This window comes from Saccostrea echinata, unplaced genomic scaffold, assembly GCF_033153115.1.
Source record: "Saccostrea echinata isolate AGI-Se365-2 ecotype Australia unplaced genomic scaffold, CSIRO_AGI_Sech_v1 ptg000046l, whole genome shotgun sequence".
In the NCBI taxonomy this organism is placed as follows: Eukaryota; Metazoa; Mollusca; class Bivalvia; order Ostreida; family Ostreidae; genus Saccostrea; species Saccostrea echinata.
Genome location: NW_026889795.1, coordinates 2,711,082 through 2,731,426, shown reverse-complemented (window position 1 = coordinate 2,731,426; position 20,345 = coordinate 2,711,082). Strand labels below are relative to the sequence as shown.

At 31.7% G+C, this 20,345-nt stretch overlaps 1 protein-coding gene across 1 annotated transcript in view; it reads right to left on the bottom strand.

The window, feature by feature from the left end:
- Positions 1 to 19,849, bottom strand: part of LOC133201911 (secretin receptor-like) — a 48,529-nt gene extending 28,680 nt beyond the window's left edge. The window contains exon 1 of the mRNA XM_061337703.1: positions 19,778 to 19,849. Within this exon, the coding sequence (XP_061193687.1) occupies positions 19,778 to 19,849 (72 nt within the window). The remainder of the gene's footprint in view (positions 1 to 19,777) is intronic.
- Positions 19,850 to 20,345: the final 496 nt, after the last annotated feature.

The following is a 20,345-nucleotide window of genomic DNA, read 5'->3' as shown; positions in this document are numbered from 1 at the left end:
AAAAAGAAACAAAGAAATTCCAACAAATAAACAAAAAAAAAAACCCACTGATAAAACATAAAGCAGCAATAGTCGAGAGAATAATAACAACTGATAGACTGAGGCAAAACTTGCATCTAGTTGTGAAATCTTAATTCTAATTTGGTAGGGGTGGGGTGGGGTAGGGAAGGGGGTGGGTTGTTTTCATGGAATGAAGAAACGAACAAATTCATATCCTCCAAAAATGTTAAAACTTCAAACTACAGTATCATGTTTTTACTTCAACCATGAAATAAAATCCCCAGGAACAAATTTTGTTTTCTCTTCAAACGATGAAAATTTGACACCATTTAAATAAACGGTACTTTTCTCTTCATTTCGTGGTTACTTTAAATTATATATCAACACATGATATACATTGTAATATAATATAATTATAATACAACAGCTCTTTCAGATTTTACTTTTCATGCACAAAAATCTTTTACCTTCATCTTAATATGATAAAAAAATCCTTTTTTCTAAACCGTGCAAGATCAATACACCAGAGGCAACAGCAAGGCAGATAAGAGTACTTCTATTATATAAAAATCAAATCAGTACGAAACAGATATTGAACAACTTGATGTATGTACATCAATAATCTTGGAAATCAGTAAAAGCTGTGTCGATTCCATACGCTTCTTCAACAATGAATCTGTTTCAAATAATAATTCGGGTATCAAAGGTATTCTCTATCCGGAAATCTTGAATTCAAATTTAAATGCCCGGATATGACGTAAATGTTATTCAAGCATTGTTTAAAATTAATGATGGCCAAAATTGGCCACAAGCATTGTTTTATACAAGGTGGCGTTCTTTCTTCTTTTAAAATACATTTTTCTCAAATCAATTTCACTGAAAATTCGACAATGAGAGGCGGTGGGAATTACATTGTGGGATATTTGTTTTTCAAAACATATGCGTCAAATGATTTTAATAAAACAAAAATCATTTCACATTTTCAAATTTTGAAAAGAGTTATTAGAGGCGATAATTTGTCTCCAATTCTCCGTTTAAGTGCACTCTTATACTTTCCATTCAGCTGACGAAATATAATAATGAAGTAAGACGAAACATGAACTCTCTTTACCAATATCTGGTTCTGAACATTATATTCAATTTAAGTGTTCAATTACTATATCATGATCTAATATAATGCTAAGAATACTTGAATTGATTACAAATTATGTAATGCAGTGCTGATTGCAAATTATTCTATTTTATATCAAATGGTGGATCGGTCTAAATACACAATTAATGTGCAGTGTAGATAGGGTCCTTAACCTCCAATGTCGAGTGGGCATTATTCGGTCGAGAGATCTCCATTAATTTACTATAAATTACCAACGATCGGGATATAGACGGAAGCTTGTTTATAGATAAGTCACAAATTGAAGACGATAAGAGTTTGTATTGACGGAGAAACAGGCATGCTATTCACCACTGTGTCATAAGATAGAGGGAAAAAAATAATATTCACTTTTCATTCATTAATTTATGATATGGCATCTATGAAAAATAGGGGAAATGTGATTTATTGACAAAGAATGAAGTTGCTATGGCAATTTTTAATATTTTTTGCATAACAGAAACCAAAAACGCCCACTATGACTGAATATATACTTAATTACGAATAAAGATCCACGTGCACAATACTACATGTAGTATCTCATCATTTTAAAAGCTTTTTTCTAAAGTAAATGTTCAGATTATACCATGTCCTGAAAACAACTTCAATACTCTCAAAAAATATAGACTCTTTTTTTTATTTAAAAAAAAATCACAAGATATATTATAATATATAATTCAATGTAGCTGATCAGTAAAAAGCGTTATATATAAGATAGATACATCGTCATAAATAAAGGTGTAATACTAAATTAACATAAGCAATTAACCAATGCAGTCTTGAGCTTTTCGTGCTTGTGGTTACCACGACACAAATGTTACGGTTTAAAGGTCTCATTCGTAAAACCAGTGAGTTTCGGGAGTGTCATAACATATTTTAAACTACATGTTCTGTTCTGTCCGAGAATCGAACTTAGAGCCTATCACTTATGAGGTGAATACTCTATATGTACAAAGCCTTTTTAATATGATAAAAGAAACCTTTGCTGAAAGAAATTATTAATTATCTCCACACGTTTCAGAAGTACACTATAATATATATCGTGTGAAACATGATCATCCATTAATAGATATTGTTTGAGAGTAATACAATCAAAACACAATTTCTACAGGAAACTCTAATCTGCAACGAAAGTGTCAATATCATATATCGTATGATACCTATTATTACAAAGAATACATTAACCCTTCCATGAAACTTTCATCCACTAAACGTTAACTTAACTTGATAGCCTAACAGAAATAGCATCCCCAGCTATTTTAAAGTAATAGAAAACGTGGCATGACTTAAAGATATATGTATCTGTCATAAAAACATGGCAAACGTGACCAATCCAAAGTTGATGCCTATATTTGTCCGGTTTTTACAAACGTTTTACATATAAACGCTGGATGTAAAAAAGAAAGTCCTTAAATGCCCCCATGCCTAGCATGATAATACATTTTACCGTTTTAATGATTAAAAGATATCAAATATAAACACAAATATAACAGCAGGAACTCAGAGGGTCTCATTCATGGGTATATTTTTAAGAAAATGCAACGTGTATTCTAAATGATAAATATATAAGCTTTCTTCTCATATTAAACTATACATTAGGGACGTATTTTAATTTATGTCCAGATTTCTCAGCCTCATTACTTTTGTTTATCTGTATACTGTTATGGACAGATCTGAAGTATATATTTTGACGAAAAGCAAACAAAAATCAAAATCAAACCCTTTGTATTAAAAGACATTAATTTGATGAAAATTTATGTCTGTTAATTTATGAATATATTTCAAAACTACTACTGGTATTTTGAATGCAATAAATAAGTTATAAAATATTTGAATACATATTGCTTTGAACATATTTTATTAACTATATGTCAAAGTGATTGGACAGAAGTTCCAAAAACTATGGTAATCCTCTTCCCATGCATAAAATGAAAGAAGGCGAAGAAAACGAACGGTAATCGATCTCAAAAAAATCTACAAACAATACAACTCTGTAATCAGGCTATAAAACACGGGCCCCCGCAAATTCCAGGGGTGGAATCAGGTGCCTAGGAGGAGTAAGCATCCCCTGTTGACCAGACACATCCGCCGTGAGACCTATGTACTGATCAGGTAGACGGAACATTGCATAGTCAAATTTAGTATAAAAACAAAGGCCTAACAATTGGTATGAAACACCTCAGCCAAAAAAACCTACCCAATGATAGGTTATATATGCTAACATGGTCACTATAACTATCATAGAATTTACCAAATGCTGACTTTAAAAGAGTTTGTTTAAATCCCTGTAATTTCAACTAATCTGCCAGTAGCCTGCCTCGGTTTTAAAATTGATTGTACTCAGAACATGTTTTTGAGTATCGGATAAGTTGGGAGACGTAAACAGGTGATAGCGGAATATTATTACATAAATAAGGAAAGCTGACGTTGAAAAAGCTGAAGTCATCTCGTTTGTCATACAATTTAGTTGTTAGTTGGAGCTTATCGTCTGTTTTCAGTACAATATCCAAATATGAAACAGATGTGGCAGACTCTTTGGTGTCTTTGATTCCAGGTTAACTGAGATATATTGAGTTGACATATGAATGAAAGTAACTAATGTTAATTGATAAAACGTCGATATATCTGAAAGCTGAGTTAATGGCCACAGTGAATTCTTCTCATATAGAAGGTTTTGAATAAATTCTACTTCACAGGAATATAAAAATAGGTCGGATAAATACAGGAAATTTTTCCCATCGCAATTCCAGCAGTTTGTTGGAAGACCTGATCTCCGAAGACTACATAAATGTTGTCAAATAGGAACTCCAGCACCTTTTTAACATCAACTGCAGAGTACTTGTGTGTAGAATCAGAGTAATTTTTAACAAAGTAATTTTGTTCATGACCATTTACAAGATACGAAAATTTTCGAGTTCCACTTTTATTGAAGAGGCAGTTGTCTATGATATCAAAAACCTAGTTTATAATTTATCATGAGGAATAGTTGAATAAGGTGTAGAAAAGTCGTAAGTTTTGATGCTTTTGACTTTTGGAAAATTTAGTAATTTTAAATTTTTTAAAAGTTCTTTCAGTTTTAGAGATTCAACATCTGATTTAATTACAAAACTTCTAGAATATGCTGCTGCACAGGACGTCTAGAGTTTCTCATTTTCAGGAGTAATATTGATGTAAGGAGTAAAGATCTGAAAATCCATACAAGTTGAATAAGGTGTAGAAAAGTCGCAAGTTTTGATGCTTTTGACTTTTGGAAAATTTAGTGATTTTAAATTTTTCTAAAAGTTCTTTCAGTTTTAGAGATTCCACATCTGATTTAATTACAAAACTTCTAGAATATGCTGTTGCACAGGACGTCTAGAGTTTCTCATTTTCAGGAGTAATATTGCTGTAAGGAGTAAAGATCTGAAAATCCATACAACATTTTTAAAAAAAATTACATAACATACATGTTCATAGAAAAATTTTAAAAATCCTATATATGACGTGATTATAAATCACAGTTATAAAAATATATCATACCAAAAGTCTAGTGATTATATCTGTTCTACATGAATAAAACTGAGGCGATTTTCATTATCTCTAACATATATACATATATATTCAAATATATAGTTTTGAAACAGTATAAAAAATTTTTAAAATCTTATCTTTTTTTTTTTTTTTTTTTTTTTTTTTTGGTCAATATGCAAATAAGAATTGTACTTAAAATACCCTCTTTCCTTATCAAGCTTATGTGATCATAAAGTTAACAGCATGACTTACCAACATTGAGCTTGAGGCAATAAACTTTAATTCTCTTTAAATCTCAAATATCCAATAGTGCAGATTCACAGTTAGGGTGCGAAATGAAGGCACTTAAGTACTTGAGCTCTCTGATATATCTCTCATAATAAATTGAATATTGACCTGAAAATATTTCGCCCCAGATGAGAAAGAGACGTTCGGTGCTGGTATAAATAGGTGCAGCAATGATCTTAAAATAAGTGCACGAAATGAATCGACTAGATCAAAGGACAAGTTATTTACTATGGTTAATGATGTTTTATTTAGAACCATGTGCATGTGACATCCTCTGTGATAGAATGGTTTACAATCAAGTGCGATAAATTTGTTCAAACAGTATATGTTCGATAAAGTAGCGACTTCTTATTGTAGGGGTCTAAAGATTAATCGATTGTAAAGGATGTAATGTTCAGGAAAGGGTAATATGTTATCACAGATTATTTCTAGACCAAGTTATCATATGCTCGTTCACACAGAAACACGATGTCAATTGTGAAGATCATCAACACATGTACGCCATATATGTTTTCAATAATTTCAATATTAATGTATTTATCTTCAGTAATTGAATGAATTTTGATATATTGTAAGAAAAACTGTACATAATTAAAAAAATCAATTTATAAAAGAAATATTTTATTCCACTGCTGTAGTGAATTGAAATGAATTTAAAAAATAAAACCAAAGAAAACTAAAATGAAGATGAAAACAATTCCAGAAATTTAATGTCATCTTTAAAAAAAATTTTAAAATAGATTGAGTTTGAATTTTAAATTAGAAGTAGACAATACATGTATGCATTTTTTCTTGCCAGCTTGTGCCTCAGAATTTTGGATAAAGTCTATGCATATATATATATATATATATATATATATATATATATATATATATATATATATATATATATATATATATATATATATATATATATATAGACACGATTTTAATGCATATGTATAACATACAAGTGCTTAATGGTCTTTGTCCATAAAAACCTAGATCATGAAGGTCAAATGGTCTAACCATTACAAGTCTGTAGTAATCACAAAGAAACTTACAAATTCTGAGTTCATATCAATAAAATCGTTCGAAAGACATGCATTTTCAATCAATTATGATAAAAAGACGCAGAGAGATGAGGTTTTACCTTAAACGTTCTATGAACGTAGTGCTTTCAACGTTGATTCAATGCCAAAAGTATGGGGTTTTTTTAACCTTCAGAAAATGTATGACAATGAAAATATTTTTTTCTGAGAATACGAAGTTGGAATTTGGTTGAAACATCATCCTTCTTTAATGCTGCCTCGAATTTTAAATGTGTTAACTTGATGAATCAACATTCAATACTCAATGTTGATTTACCATTGAAATATTGTTGTAGTCTACTTAGTATTTCTGTACGTGTGACTGCTGAGGTGCTTTTATCACTAAGCAAACTTATGTTTGCTAAGATAGCCAATTTAATATTCTGTTAAAGAATATATTTAAATTATTTTTTTTTCTAATTTCTACTAATTCTACTAGTTATCAGTATAAAAGTTTACAGTATAAAAGTTTACAGTGTAAAAGTTTACAGTATAAAAAATGAATCATAGTGTTTCCACTCTTCACTGCATTATCAGATGTTCATTGTAAGTCTTCTTAGAATCTGACACTTTGATTGTCAAAATTGTTTTGTTTGAGAGCTTAGTGAAAGTTTGACACTCACGCACATTCCCATAATCCTCAATTTAAAAATTGTAATGAATTGCAATTTGAGAAAAACAAACAAAAAACACATATAATCTTTATGAGAAGATTCAACATTTCTTGCAACAAAATCTTTTCGTGTAATAAAATTCATTCTATTCCACCAAGCCTTTAGTAAAAAAAATAATTTAGATTTAAAAAGATAGAGTTTTATGAAAAATAAACGGGTTGTCCTCTTAAGATATCATACATGTTTAGTAATAAATAAATATCTCTATCGATCTGTATGTAACTCTTCTCACCTTTTTTATAATTCAATAATAATGATAATTTTCACTCTAACAACCTTTCTACATGTACATGTAGATACCAAAAATTATTTTTTGTCTTCGTCTATCGTTTAAACCATCTATAAATTTAACATTGATACAAGTAGGTATCCTTTTAACAGATTATCTAAAATATTTCTTTGGTTTTAAAAATGCTATCAAGCTAAGCAAAGTGAATCTTTCCACCTTCAATAGAATGACATTTATATTCTCGGGAGTGAGTTTATATCTTTCTGAAAAATTATTGCATAATAAAATTGCCAGACGAGTCGCTATCTATAAACACAATGCAACTTTTTTCTCCCAGATTTTTTCATATCTTTTTTCATAACCTTTTCAACTTCCTGCTAAAAATACTCCACATCTCTTATTTGAAAAAAAGTAAAATGTACGTTTAAAGTCTAAGCATGTAGACAAGTATTGACAATAAATAATGCCATCGCCAAAGAAGAAAAAGCTCATATTCCTTACATCAGGCTTATTTTAAAAACCCGAAATCCTAACATTGCCAATTTTTAGTTTTAAACTTAGAAAAATCAACCATTCTTTTTAGTTCATATCAAGATCCTGGCAGATTGTATTTTATCAATAAAAGCTCCCTGCAGATATTTTTTGCTTTCGGTCTATTATTCTTCATTACAAAATATCTTTGAATCAGTATTCACATTGTTGAAAAGCAGGGGCCTTCGAAAATGTAATTATATTGAAATTTCAAGTGTTGACTAATTATGATATGGATATTTTTTGTGTTCAGAAATGAGATAAAGACTTAATTGAGCACTGAAAAAATGAAACTTAAATGCCTTTCCTCTATCAGCGTGCGAAAAAACGAAGGGTCAATATTCTAACAGTTAAATCACTCACTAGGTCTGAAACACCGACTCATTTTCAATAAGTACCTACGGTACTTGTAATTCTTTAACCAAACGTTCGCAAGGCATAACACTATGGAGTAAAATAACCAATGAATTAATCTTTAGATTTAGAAATTAGAGAATTTGTATATTATGGAATTAATAAAAAAAATATTTCTGATGAAATATTCTTGATGCCCAGTTCATTTATATCTTTGTTACCAGTAGGACATTGTATAAAACTAACAATTAACAGTACAAAATATTACTTCAAACTTTTTCACATTTACAACCATTGATTTATTATAAATGTTTAAGATCTAGTTATAGAAATTTTAACAACTCCTCTTAAACACCTTATTATATATCTAGCCAATGTCTGTACAGTTAATACAGTTTTTTTATAACAATAATCTACTTGTAGACAGAGTCTTATCTTTTTTTTTATTAAAAAGAAAGTCTGTTTCTTTGTAATTTTCTGATATTGTTTCCATAGAAGCTCACTATGTGGGTGGTTTATCTAAATTTCTGTATGACGTATTGTCTGTCTGTCTGTCTGTTTGAGGTGATTCTTTTTATCTCAGTCTAGCACTCTATTTGTGTTTGTGTCCTGTTTCAACTATTTCTATTAGGAACCGGTGTTACGTTTCTGGTAACATGTCTATCTTACAGTACCAACCAGACCCAACCTGACACAAAGCAGTCCCAGAGCAGTCCCACAGCGGTCCCAGAGCAGTCCCACAGCGGTCCCAGAGCAGTCCCAGCAGTCCCAGCGGTCCCAGAAAGCAGTCCCAGCAGTCCCAGAAAGCAGTCCCAGCAGTCCCAGTGGGCGGGGTTAATTAATTTAATGGGCGGAGCTTACTCAGAAATGAGATTACCAATAAACAATGTAACTATAAAAGGCAGTTGAAATTGATGATCCATTTCTTTCTGAGCAGTATCAATTCTCATGCGACAGTCATTTTTGAACTGTTAAAAAATCACACTACGCGTACAGAAACAAATAATAAATATGAACAAAGAAGACGTTCACACCTACTAATAACATGAATATTTATACACAGTTTTGTGATATAATAATTTCTCACCAAAATAAATCAATTTCTAAATTACTGTGATTGATATTGGTTTCTATATTCATTTATTTTTTTTATAGAAAAAAATTAAACTTGAGTTATTTTTTTTCTATCAAAACTAGCTTTAAAATAGGCCTTATAATTATAGAGCAAGGCCGATTTCCATACTATACTCTGAATGCAGTTTTCTTAAGTACTGGAGCTTTTGAAAAATTCTTTGTCAGTGTATTATATTTCAGTCATGATTATTTTCACTGACCTGCCAATTTAATTATCGTTAGATTATCTATGTAACAGAAAACAATAATACTTTTATTATATAAACGTTTGAGTATACATATGTAAATCACGGGAATGGAACCCTCAGATTATGTTCAAAATTAATTAATCCCGAAATAAATTTATACACATTTATTGAAACGAAGATTTTTTGCAGTACATAGATTGAAATTAGTGTCATTGTTGACCAGCGTATTCAGAGATGTGTAACACTGATACCCAAATAACATGCATTGACTTTCTGCTAATCATGCCCGAAGGCGATTGAAACCTCAGGTGTTGACCACATTTTATACATTTGTATTGCTTTTTATTAATCGGCCAGGAAAACACAAACAAAACAAATAAGAAATAATCACAATTCCCAATATTTTAAAATGTTTATAAATTTAATCTTTAATAACTTGTTTATAAATCAAAAACAAATTCATAAATAAATCCCCCAATAATTGTTCACAAATATAATTGTTTAAATGACTGAAGAATGGTAGAATAATTTTATTTCATGGTCATTTAATAAATTATTAGGTTTTATTTGAGGGCGGTAAAAAAATAGCGTGGAATGCTCTTTTTTAGCTTGCATATGGTTTTAGCTTTTTCAAATAAAAAAAAAATCCAGTACAGTACGTCCCTCTGAATGTCTTATTGAAATGACAAGGGTTTTTTTTGTTTTTTGTTTTTTTTTGTTTGTTTGTTTTTAAATAGTGCTAATGCAAACTTTGAGTACATTCCGTAACTTGACAGCATTAATTAATTAAATAGGCCTCGATATTTTTTTTTTCAAACACCTGTATTAAAGTTTTAATTAGCATTAATTAATTAAATAGGCCTAGATATGTATTTTTTTTTCAAACACCTGTATTAAAGTTTAATTTAAAAGATAGAAGTCATCTCCTGACTTCCCTTTTAACTACTTTCATTTTTTAAAATTAATTCTAGACTACAGTTGTGTAAATTTACAGCCCCTGAAGACATTTAGTAATTACTTGTATATCTATCTCTACTTAATCAAATGTTGTAAAAAATCCTTGGTTTTTTTATTCTTTATCTTAAACACCTCTCTGCTGAAAGTAAACAAAACAACAACAGGGAGCCTGCAAATTCAGAATACACAAGGGGCGGAGCTATCATGTCACTCAGAACCTTTTTCATGCATGAGTGAACAAAGCAGTCCCAGGGACTGCTGGGACTGCTGGGTCTGCTTTCTAGAGCAGTCCCAGAGCAGTCCCACAGCAGTCCCAGAGCAGTCCCAAAGCAGTCCCGGGGACTGCTTTCTGGGACTGCTTAGGTGTCAGGTTGGGTCTGGTTGGTACTGTAGTTTACTTGAATATCGTGAAAGCTGTATATGACTTAAATCAAAATTGATTTCTTTTCACACAAAAATAAATACAGTGTTTCAAAAACATTGAAATTTTAAATTTTTTTTGTAAATTCCTCCGTACAGTCATATATCTTATTTAATGCGTAATAATTATAGCAAATTCGCAACTACATGTAAGTAAATATGAAATAAAGTATTAGAATTTTTAGGGTTTTTTTTGGTTTTTAATGAAACAAAAAGTCTTTGCTTTGATTAAACTTAAACCCTGCTCGTTCTTATCTATGTGAAGTAAAAACATTTACCTGGATTTAAAACGCTCTTTTAGTAATATATTTTACAGAAATCATATGATTTCATAACTAGTTCCATATTTCATTAAAATAGAACTATGACTATAGAAGGAGAGGCATTTTGAAAGATTTACTTTTTCAGTTGCCATGACATTATTTATAAATAATTTAATTTTGTTTGTATTCTAGCCTCTGATTGGTTAATATCCAAAAAGGAACACAAATTATTTTTGTATAACCTGGTTTGGTATGTGGACACCCCCCCCCCCCCGCGACAACCAACTGTATCATCTGTATCCATATAATCCTCTCATTTCCAGTCCTCGGGATTCATGGAAAATTCCATATTTAATAAATGTACCCTAAACTTCAAACAATAATTCGATCTTACCACATGTAAACAAACAACAAGGCTGCTAGGCCTATGTAGCAGTTTTTACCTCCCCTCGCTTCCCATCACTTCCGTACTTCCGTTACTACGGTTGTATTATTGAGCGGCAAATTTGAACTAATAAAAAGCAACGAAATTTTACACCCGTAGTTATTTAATGATTTTAAAATTAAATTATAAGGAATGACTCTAATTCTTGGCCAAATTATTCGAGTATAACCTGGTTTGGGTCAGTTTACGTTGTTTTATAATCCGCTTCTCGGATTATAAAGCGTAAACTGACCCAAACCAGGTTATACTCGAATAATTTGGCCAAGAATTAGAGTCATTCCTAAAATATCTTAGAGCGTAAAGAAAGTTATGAGGCTTTCAATTATCAACTTACAAACACAATTTTATTGAGACTGAAACAAAGCATTACTGTAGGGTGAGTAGTGTTCTGAAAAAAAAAATTCACATATATTCTATTTATAGTAAACATGGAAAAAACTCTTCATTGAACCAAAAACCGATACTCAGAATTATGTATCGTGGTGTGTACATCTTTATCAATATTTTTTGACATCTGACCAAATTTTAGCAGTAATAGTGTTTCGAAAGAGTTATGCAGTAACTTTTTTATATTAGTAACCACTACAACACCATTCATCGAAAAAAAGAAAAACAGATAAATAAAACAATATAGCTCTTCGGAGTAATCAACTTGTATGCCACATTTGATTTAAATCTGACCAACACTGTATAGGAGAGGCCTATAGACTTTAAAACTGTTTACACCGGAAGAGACGGATAAACAGACGGACAACAGAGATTTACTACGGCATGAGCTCTTCTGGCGCTCCACCGGAAGAGCTAAACTATACTCAGGACACTCTTATTTAGAATACTAATAATACAATTTATTAAGTTGTTCCACGAATGTCTTGCTAAATAAAGGGTTTTGCATAGTACTAATCTTTTAATGGCACTCAAAGTATCACTGTATGACAAGGTTAAAAAAAATAGACCTATGTGAACAAATTGCTTCATCGTCATTATAACATTGTGCCATCGTCACCGCATCATCACTTTCTTTTCATTGCGTCCTTCTGCTACCGCTCCATCTTGCCATCGCGCCATCGTCATCGCCTATCACATCATCGTCATCGCATCATTGTCCTTGCGCTATCGCGCCATCCACCCAAACCTCAATGGCGCAATGGTGCGATAGTAAAGTATATGGTACTATCTGGATTTCATTCAATACACTTATTGTAACAGTTGAGTTACTTACAATGCCAAGAGACACAAGGACAACACATGCTTTCTTACTAAAATGGTCAAATTTAGTTTGTTAGTTTTTTCCATCACAGTACGATCAAGTCAGGATTACATACATTTATAGCAGCAATAAAACGATCTAAATATAACAATTTTGAATTTTCTCTTTAATTTTGCTCTTTTTCTCTGTAATTTTGCTTATTTCCTCTGTATTTTTGCATATTTTTCTTTCCTTTTCCTTTTTTTTTTTTAATTTTCTTTCTTCTTTTTTTTCCCCTTCTTTTTGTTATATTTTCTACTTTTTGCTTTGTTTGTTAATATAAAGATTTATGTATTCACCTTGACCTTGATGTACTTCCGTGAATAAAATATTGTTTAAATTAAAATTAAGTCAGGATTGGTATATCGTCACGGTAAATGATCAAATATCAATCAACATAACAAGGGTAGTTTAAGTTTTCTGATTTTGAATATAAAAGTTTTATTTTAACATTGAAGAATATCCGTTAAGAATAAGTTTAAGCATATAAAAGTTACATTCATGTTTATTGCCTGAATGCGAAACATGTTCCCTTTTTTACTTACTTAACATGTTTCCGAAAGTCGTGATCTGCCTTGAAGTAATTAATTAGCCATGATTAAGCCCTCCGGAAACTTGTCTGATATACCAAATCTTTCTACAGCTTCTATCGGATGACTTTTCAAATTATAAACACAGATGTCACAAAAATAAGTATACATATAAAATCACTGTTATTCAAATTTGTAAATTCAGCTTAAACTATATCTGAACGCATTTGTTAAAATCAATACTGAGTTTGAATAAAAAATCTTTTTATAGTCATGACGAATACAGATGTTACAAGAACATGGAAGATTATTTCATATTTTAGTTTTCTCTTCTTCTTGATAATTTTTTTCGTCAAGTTGTAGATACCTTTGTGAAAACAAGGAGTTCAAGCGAACCTATCTTTTATTAAATTTTACACAGACATACAAAATGTGTCTATTAAAAGAAGATAAAAAATATAAATTGTATAAATTTAATGTTAGTGCACTCTATGTTTTCTAAAGAGAAACATATTCTAAAGTTTTTGAAAATCAATAAAAGTTGACCCCCAAAATGGGACATTATAATTTAATTTCAACTTTGTTTTATTATGTCATGAACATAATAGGATAGGAAAGCAGGCACTGACAATGTAAGCCCTCTCCACGGTACAAGGGTAAGTAACAAGTTCATGACCTCCTTGTAACCTTTTCTATACGCTCTAATTAACACAAATTCTACTTATAATCATAGGAGTTTGATTAAATTTTTGCATTGTTCTGAATGTCATTCTAAAAGATGTAGGAAAAAGTATTTTAACATTATTAAATCTTTATTTCTATCCCTTCTTTCCATTGTATTTTTAGAATATAACATTTTTTGTACTTCTTAAGTATTAAGTGCTAGTCTGACTACCATTGACAAAAAACTGGTTTATGTAAAAGTTCAGACATGCAGGCATAAACTTGACGAACTTCATATTACAAAATTTACATGCACATATAGGTTCCTCCAGTACTTTAAAGTCAATCGTGCACTGTGAATATATGCATGTCATTTTCTTTTAAGATGTCAAATAAAGTTCAGCGTCATATTAATCTTATTTGTGAATTCGACATTATATTATGTAATCACTGACGTCTATACCATGTAGGTCATACTGGATAAAATCTAAGGAACTTTGTCAATTAACGGAGGCGGAAGATTTGGCTACATCTGTCTCTGGTATCTATGTTGTATAATTGATATATGAGTCCAGACAAACACACACTGTCAGTGCAATAAGGTTTATAGTAGTGATTTATCCTATATGGTGGAACTGTGGGGCTGAGGAACACTTGACCAGGGGGTCCACTCCCCAATATAGGCTGAGTCTTAATTTTTTTATGCCCCCGGATCGAAAGATCCCGGGGGTATATTGTTTTTGTCCTGTCTGTCTGTTTGTCTGTTTATCTGTTTGTCTGTTTATCTGTTTGTCTGTCTGTTGTCAACTTTAACCTTGCTCATAACTTTTGATTGGTTGGAGCTATGACTTTCATATTTCACATGTGTATTCCTTGTGACAAGACCTCTCTTTGGGTACCATCATATTTGACCTTTTGATCTTGACCTTGGAGTTTGACCCACTTTTGCAAAATTTTATGAGACTTTAACCTCGGCCATAACTTCTGAACAGTTGGTGCTTGGGGTTTCAAGCTTCACATGTGTATTGTTTGTGACAAGGCCTTCCTTTGGATACCAACAACTTTGACCTTTTGACCTTGGAGTTTGACCTACTTTTGAAAAACTTTAACCTTGGCCATAACTTTTGAACAGTTGGTGCTTGGGGTTTCAAACTTCACATGTGTATTCCTTGTGACAAGACTTTCCTCAAGATATCAACGCCTTTGACTCTTTGACCTTGACCTAGGAGTTTGACCTACTTTTGAAAAACTTTAACCTTGGCCATAACATTTGAATGGTTGGAGCTAGGGCTTTCATACTTCACATATGTAATCCTTGTGAAAAGACCTTTCTTTGGATATCAACCACTTTGACCCTTTGACCTTGACATTTGACTTTTATTATGCCCCCGGATCGAAAGATCCCGGGGGTATATTGTTTTTGTCCTTTCTGTCTGTCTGTCTGTCTGTCTGTTTATCTGTTTGTCTGTTTATCTGTTTGTCTGTCTGTCTGTTGTCAACTTTAACCTTGCCCATTACTTTTGATTGGTTGGAGCTATGACTTTCATATTTCACATGTGTATTCCTTGTGACAAGACCTTTCTTTGGATACCATCATATTTGACCTTTTGACCTTGACCTTGGAGTTTGACCCACTTTTGCAAAATTTTATGAGACTTTAACCTTGGCCATAACTTCTGAACAGTTGGAGCTTAGGGTTTCAAACTTCACATGTGTATTGTTTGTGACAAGGCCTTCCTTTGGATACCAACAACTTTGACCTTTTGACCTTGAACTTGGAGTTTGACCTACTTTTGAAAAACTTTAACCTTGGCCATAACTTTTGAACAGTTGGAGCTTGGGGTTTCAAACTTCACATGTGTATTCCTTGTGACAAGACCTTCCTCTGGATATCAACCTCTTTGACCCTTTGACCTTGACCTAGGAGTGTGACCTACTTTTGAAAAACTTTAACCTCGGCCATAACTTTTGAACGGTTAAAGCTAGGGCTTTCATACCTCAGTTATGTAATTCTTGTGACAAGACCTTCCTTTGGATACCAACCACTTTGACCTTTTGACCATGACCTAGGTGTTTGACCTACTTTTGAAAAACTTTAACCTTGGCCATAACTTTTGAATGGTTGATGCTAGGGCTTTCAAACTTCACATATGTAATCCTTGTGACATCACCTTCCTTTGGATACCAACCACTTTGACCCTTTGACCTTGACATAGGAGTTTGACCTACTTTTGAAAAACTTGAACCTTGGCCATAATTTTTGAATGGTTGGTGCTAGGGCTTTCATACTTCACATACGTAGTCCTTGTGACAAGACCTTCCTTTGGATACCAACCACTTTGACCCTTTGACATTGACATAGGAGTTTGACCTACGTTCGAAAAATTTAAATCTTGGCCATAACTTTTGAATAGTTGGTGCTAGGGCTTTCATACTTTACATATGTAATCCTTTTGACAAGACCTTCCTTTGGATACCAACAACTTTGACCTTGACCTTGATGTTTTACTTACTTTTAAAAAAACTTTAACCTTCGCCATAACTCTTGAACAGTTGCAGCAAGGGCTTTCAAATTTAACATTTTTTTTATCTTTTGGCCTGGATTTTGACTTGCATTTGAGAAACTTTAACCTTCGGCATAAGCTGCCATATGGGGGCATCAGTGTTTCACAAACACATCTTGTTAATATATGTTATTATATGTTATTTTTGTAAACTGATGGGCTGTATTGCCCAAAGCTATATATTCTGAATAAACTTATTAATATTTAAGAAATTATCCATATCTTGCTTAAGTGTACATACTGTATACATACTCTTTAATGAAAACTACTTGACTTAGAAGAAGTTGCTACATGTATTGTCATATTTCGTACCAATGCATAGAGATATTTAGCATTATAGCATTGCAATAACGGTAAAGAAACCCCTTTATAAAGCCAAATATAATTCTAAGAAATTGCCCTATCACAGTTACATAAATGCTCACAGTTTGTTGTTACGAGGGTTGTCCCAGAAAAACGCGAACATTTCCAATATCTTTTGTTTCATTAATACAATAAAGTTAAAAATTGGCATACACCAAAATGAACATTTTTTTAATAATGCAAAAAAATTTCAATAAAATATCTCTATAAATAACATTTTTCTCTCAGGTAAACGAGTCTTACAAAATAGTTGTCAGTGCAACACTGACGACGTCAAAACGTAACTCGTGGCGTTAGTGAATTTATTATGGAATCGTTGATAAAATTCGTTTGAAGCATAAATTCGACACTGTATTTAATTTTCTTTTAGTTACCACATGGCCGTAGGAACCGGGGGGGGGGGGGGGGGCGTGCCCCCCTCCCCAATAATTTAGCCGATTTATAGATTACTATAGAAAACATAAATACTATATGCTTGTGCCCCCTCATTAAAAACGTCTGAAGACTTTTTTTTTTTTGCTTGTCAAGGAATTTTTGGGAGTTACCAAGTCATTCATCTCAAGTATTAATTAGCGTTTCCAAAAGTTCGCGGAATTAATTCTTTTGATAATTAAACTTTAACAATTTCCCAACCCTGGTCATAAGTTTACCTAACTGCTCGCTACATGTAAGTTAAACGGCCGTCGCCACGTATGACATCCAGGTTCTGACTTTTCAGTTTGTTGGTCTACCAAACGCTTCTTCCATCGAATAACCAGTCAAGCCATCCTCGAACCTCTTGAACTAGGTATAAATCTGTGTCCGAGACATGTTTGTATCGTTCCATCGTTTACTTATCTTTTCCAGTATGGACAGGAGTCATATCCCGCTCAACAGTACAGCTTGATAATTTGGTGCTCCGCATTATCGCCCGACGTCTCTATTTTTGACAATATCTAAGTAAAGGTGTTTTTGCATCTAATGTCATATTTTTTGTCACTTGTGATGCTAAATAAATGAATTTTTACACATGAGTATTTCAGGTCATAGAGTATTTATGGAGGTAATTTTTTTTTTTCACATTATATTTCCGTATAGCCTGGTAATAAAGAAAACTTTCCTGACAATGTTACTTCTAGATATTTCCACCTGTGACGTGTATTCAAAGAGGTGGCTACTTAATAATATTAATATTTCATGGGGCATCAGGAGTTATTCCTCTCTAAAACTCAAAAAATTGCCGTGCGCTGAGCACCGATATTTGACACACTTTAAAAGCTATTTTTACATGCAAATGACATTACAACATTATAATATTTTGTCAAAATAGCAAAAATTTCATTTCCCAACAAGGTGCCAAAAATTATTTATATTATTATTATTATTTATAATTTTTTTTTTAAATATTCAAAAAGTTCGCGTTTTTCTGGGACAACCTTCGTATATCATGTAACTCTCTCTAAACCAATCGAAATCTACTTTCATTGAATTACTTATTTTGAGAGTCAGCATGTATGACAAAGATCATTTTTCTTTAAGATAATTATGTAGTATGCACACCACATCAAAGTTTGACTCTAATTAAACATAGGGGATATTAAGTCTTGTTTTTTTCATTAAACCTCAGACATGTTTTAGTTGTCAAATTTTACAGCAAATAAATAGAGGAATTCGTCTTCTATAACATTGTTTTCAGATGGTATAGTTCCTTTTTTAAGTATCTGTGAAGATTACTTAAAGATGATGCATGTTGCAACCAAAAAGAAAAAAATGTCTTGAATTTCAGGGTCCAGATATGTATCAGCTAATTAACACGATTGAAGAGGTCAAAGAAAATACAAATGCAAGAGAGCACGTACTACAAATTTATTATGAGTTTAAATGTTTATCATCACGAAGGAAGAGAGATAAACAACAGATAGGGACATTGTTGCCCCCTGTACAAAGAATAATATAAAATCGGTATCATACAGAGCTTCCAGTCATTCTTGGCTTTAAGCAGTACAGCGCCTGATTAAAACCAGTTGTGCTTATATTTTGAATAAAAAGAATATCATATATACTTGAACTTGATCCTAAAATGCTTTTAAGTCAGCCATTCAGAAACAGTTCGATGTAAAAGAATTTAAAATAGAATCGCATGGAACTGCTGCTTTTGTGTAAACAATCTACAAGCCGAATCAGCTGGCAAGTTTTATATCAAGTACGGCTATCTTTTGATTCTTTTAAGAGTATCGAAGCATAAAATTTAATTTTCATCTCGATTGAACTTATTTAAAGAAACACACGAGCATGCCATTACGTACGTTATCTGATTACAGATTCTCCCTGCTTCATGGGTACAATAGAATTTTGACATAAAGCATTTTCATTTACTTCCTTAGACTACTTCTTTCGTTGAATATGGTTTACAGTTAACTCTCTATTATATTATTTCAGCATAATGCCATTTAAAAAAAAAAAAAAAAAAAAAAAAATACCGGTACTTAAAATAACGATACCACAAAGTTCTCATAGTCGTGTGATTAAACTTTTGATTTTTGGTTTGATTATAGGAAATTAGCTATTTATTTTAAATGTATTGTTGATGATAACCATAATAAATTCGTTCGTTAAGGAACAAAGTAAATCATAAATTATTTAATTGCCAGTAGACGGTTTTAAATTAAACCTCTTTTATAATATTTCACCACGAAGCCGTAAATAAAAGTGAAGTTAAAATATCACAGGATTCTCACAACGGCAGGGTAAAAATCGGTTGTAGAATTGTTCCACAAAACTGTACACTGATGCCTATCTATAAACAAATTGGTGATTTGTAAATACAAAGTGCATACTGACATCTGATAAAAACAAATTTATACTCATTATTTTACACAAATTACTTAAAAGTAAACAGTTAAGCTAAAAAAAATTACCTTAGTAAGAGTAATTAGCCACTTTTCTTTGGAGGTTAACATTTTTTTGCTTCACTTAAATTTGGTTTTTTCTATTTTTTCTTTCCAATTAAACAATTCAATAGTTCTTCGAGCCTCTTCAAAAGTTAACGATCAGAATTTGAAAATTAATTTTAAAAAAAAGAGTTTAATTGTAAATGCATCTTAGTAAGACATTTCAAATTCTTTAAATAGTTTTAAAAAAAGAAAATGTGGCTTACACAAACAATCGTAGGGATAACAATGAAATTCCTCATTAAATATTTAGTGCAACACTTACATTATTGGTCGAGTATCCATTTCTTGTTTCATTTTCAGAAATATTAACATTGCTTACTCGACTGAAATCCATTGTCCTTGAAATATATCAAAAACACCTCGAATCCATTATCAAACTCAGGTATGTTATCTTAACATAACGTTTACATGTATATACAGCGTAGTTCCCACAAAAACTCGTGCATTTTAGAATACTTTATTATTGAGCGCTATGATAGATGCTGAATTCGCTATTCTGACACAGGCAATGGTCTGTAGAATGCGAGTGGAGAGCTGAAGTCATGAAATTAGCTCCAAATTAGAAAATATTGATTCATTTAAACACCAATACTAAAATGTATATTTTAGAAATATTTTACAATAAATTCCATACAAGTATCTGATTTTTTTCGACAAACAAGATATTCAATTAAATCTATACAAGAGTAAGTACATGTAGATGCAAGCTTGCAGTATACACTTAACAAATTTATTATCAATCCATTACTATGATTTCATTTCTTCAGCTCGACTCTTAATAGCTTGAAAGTTGAAGGGAAAAAACTGTAGCTCTTTTCTTTTCTAAATGA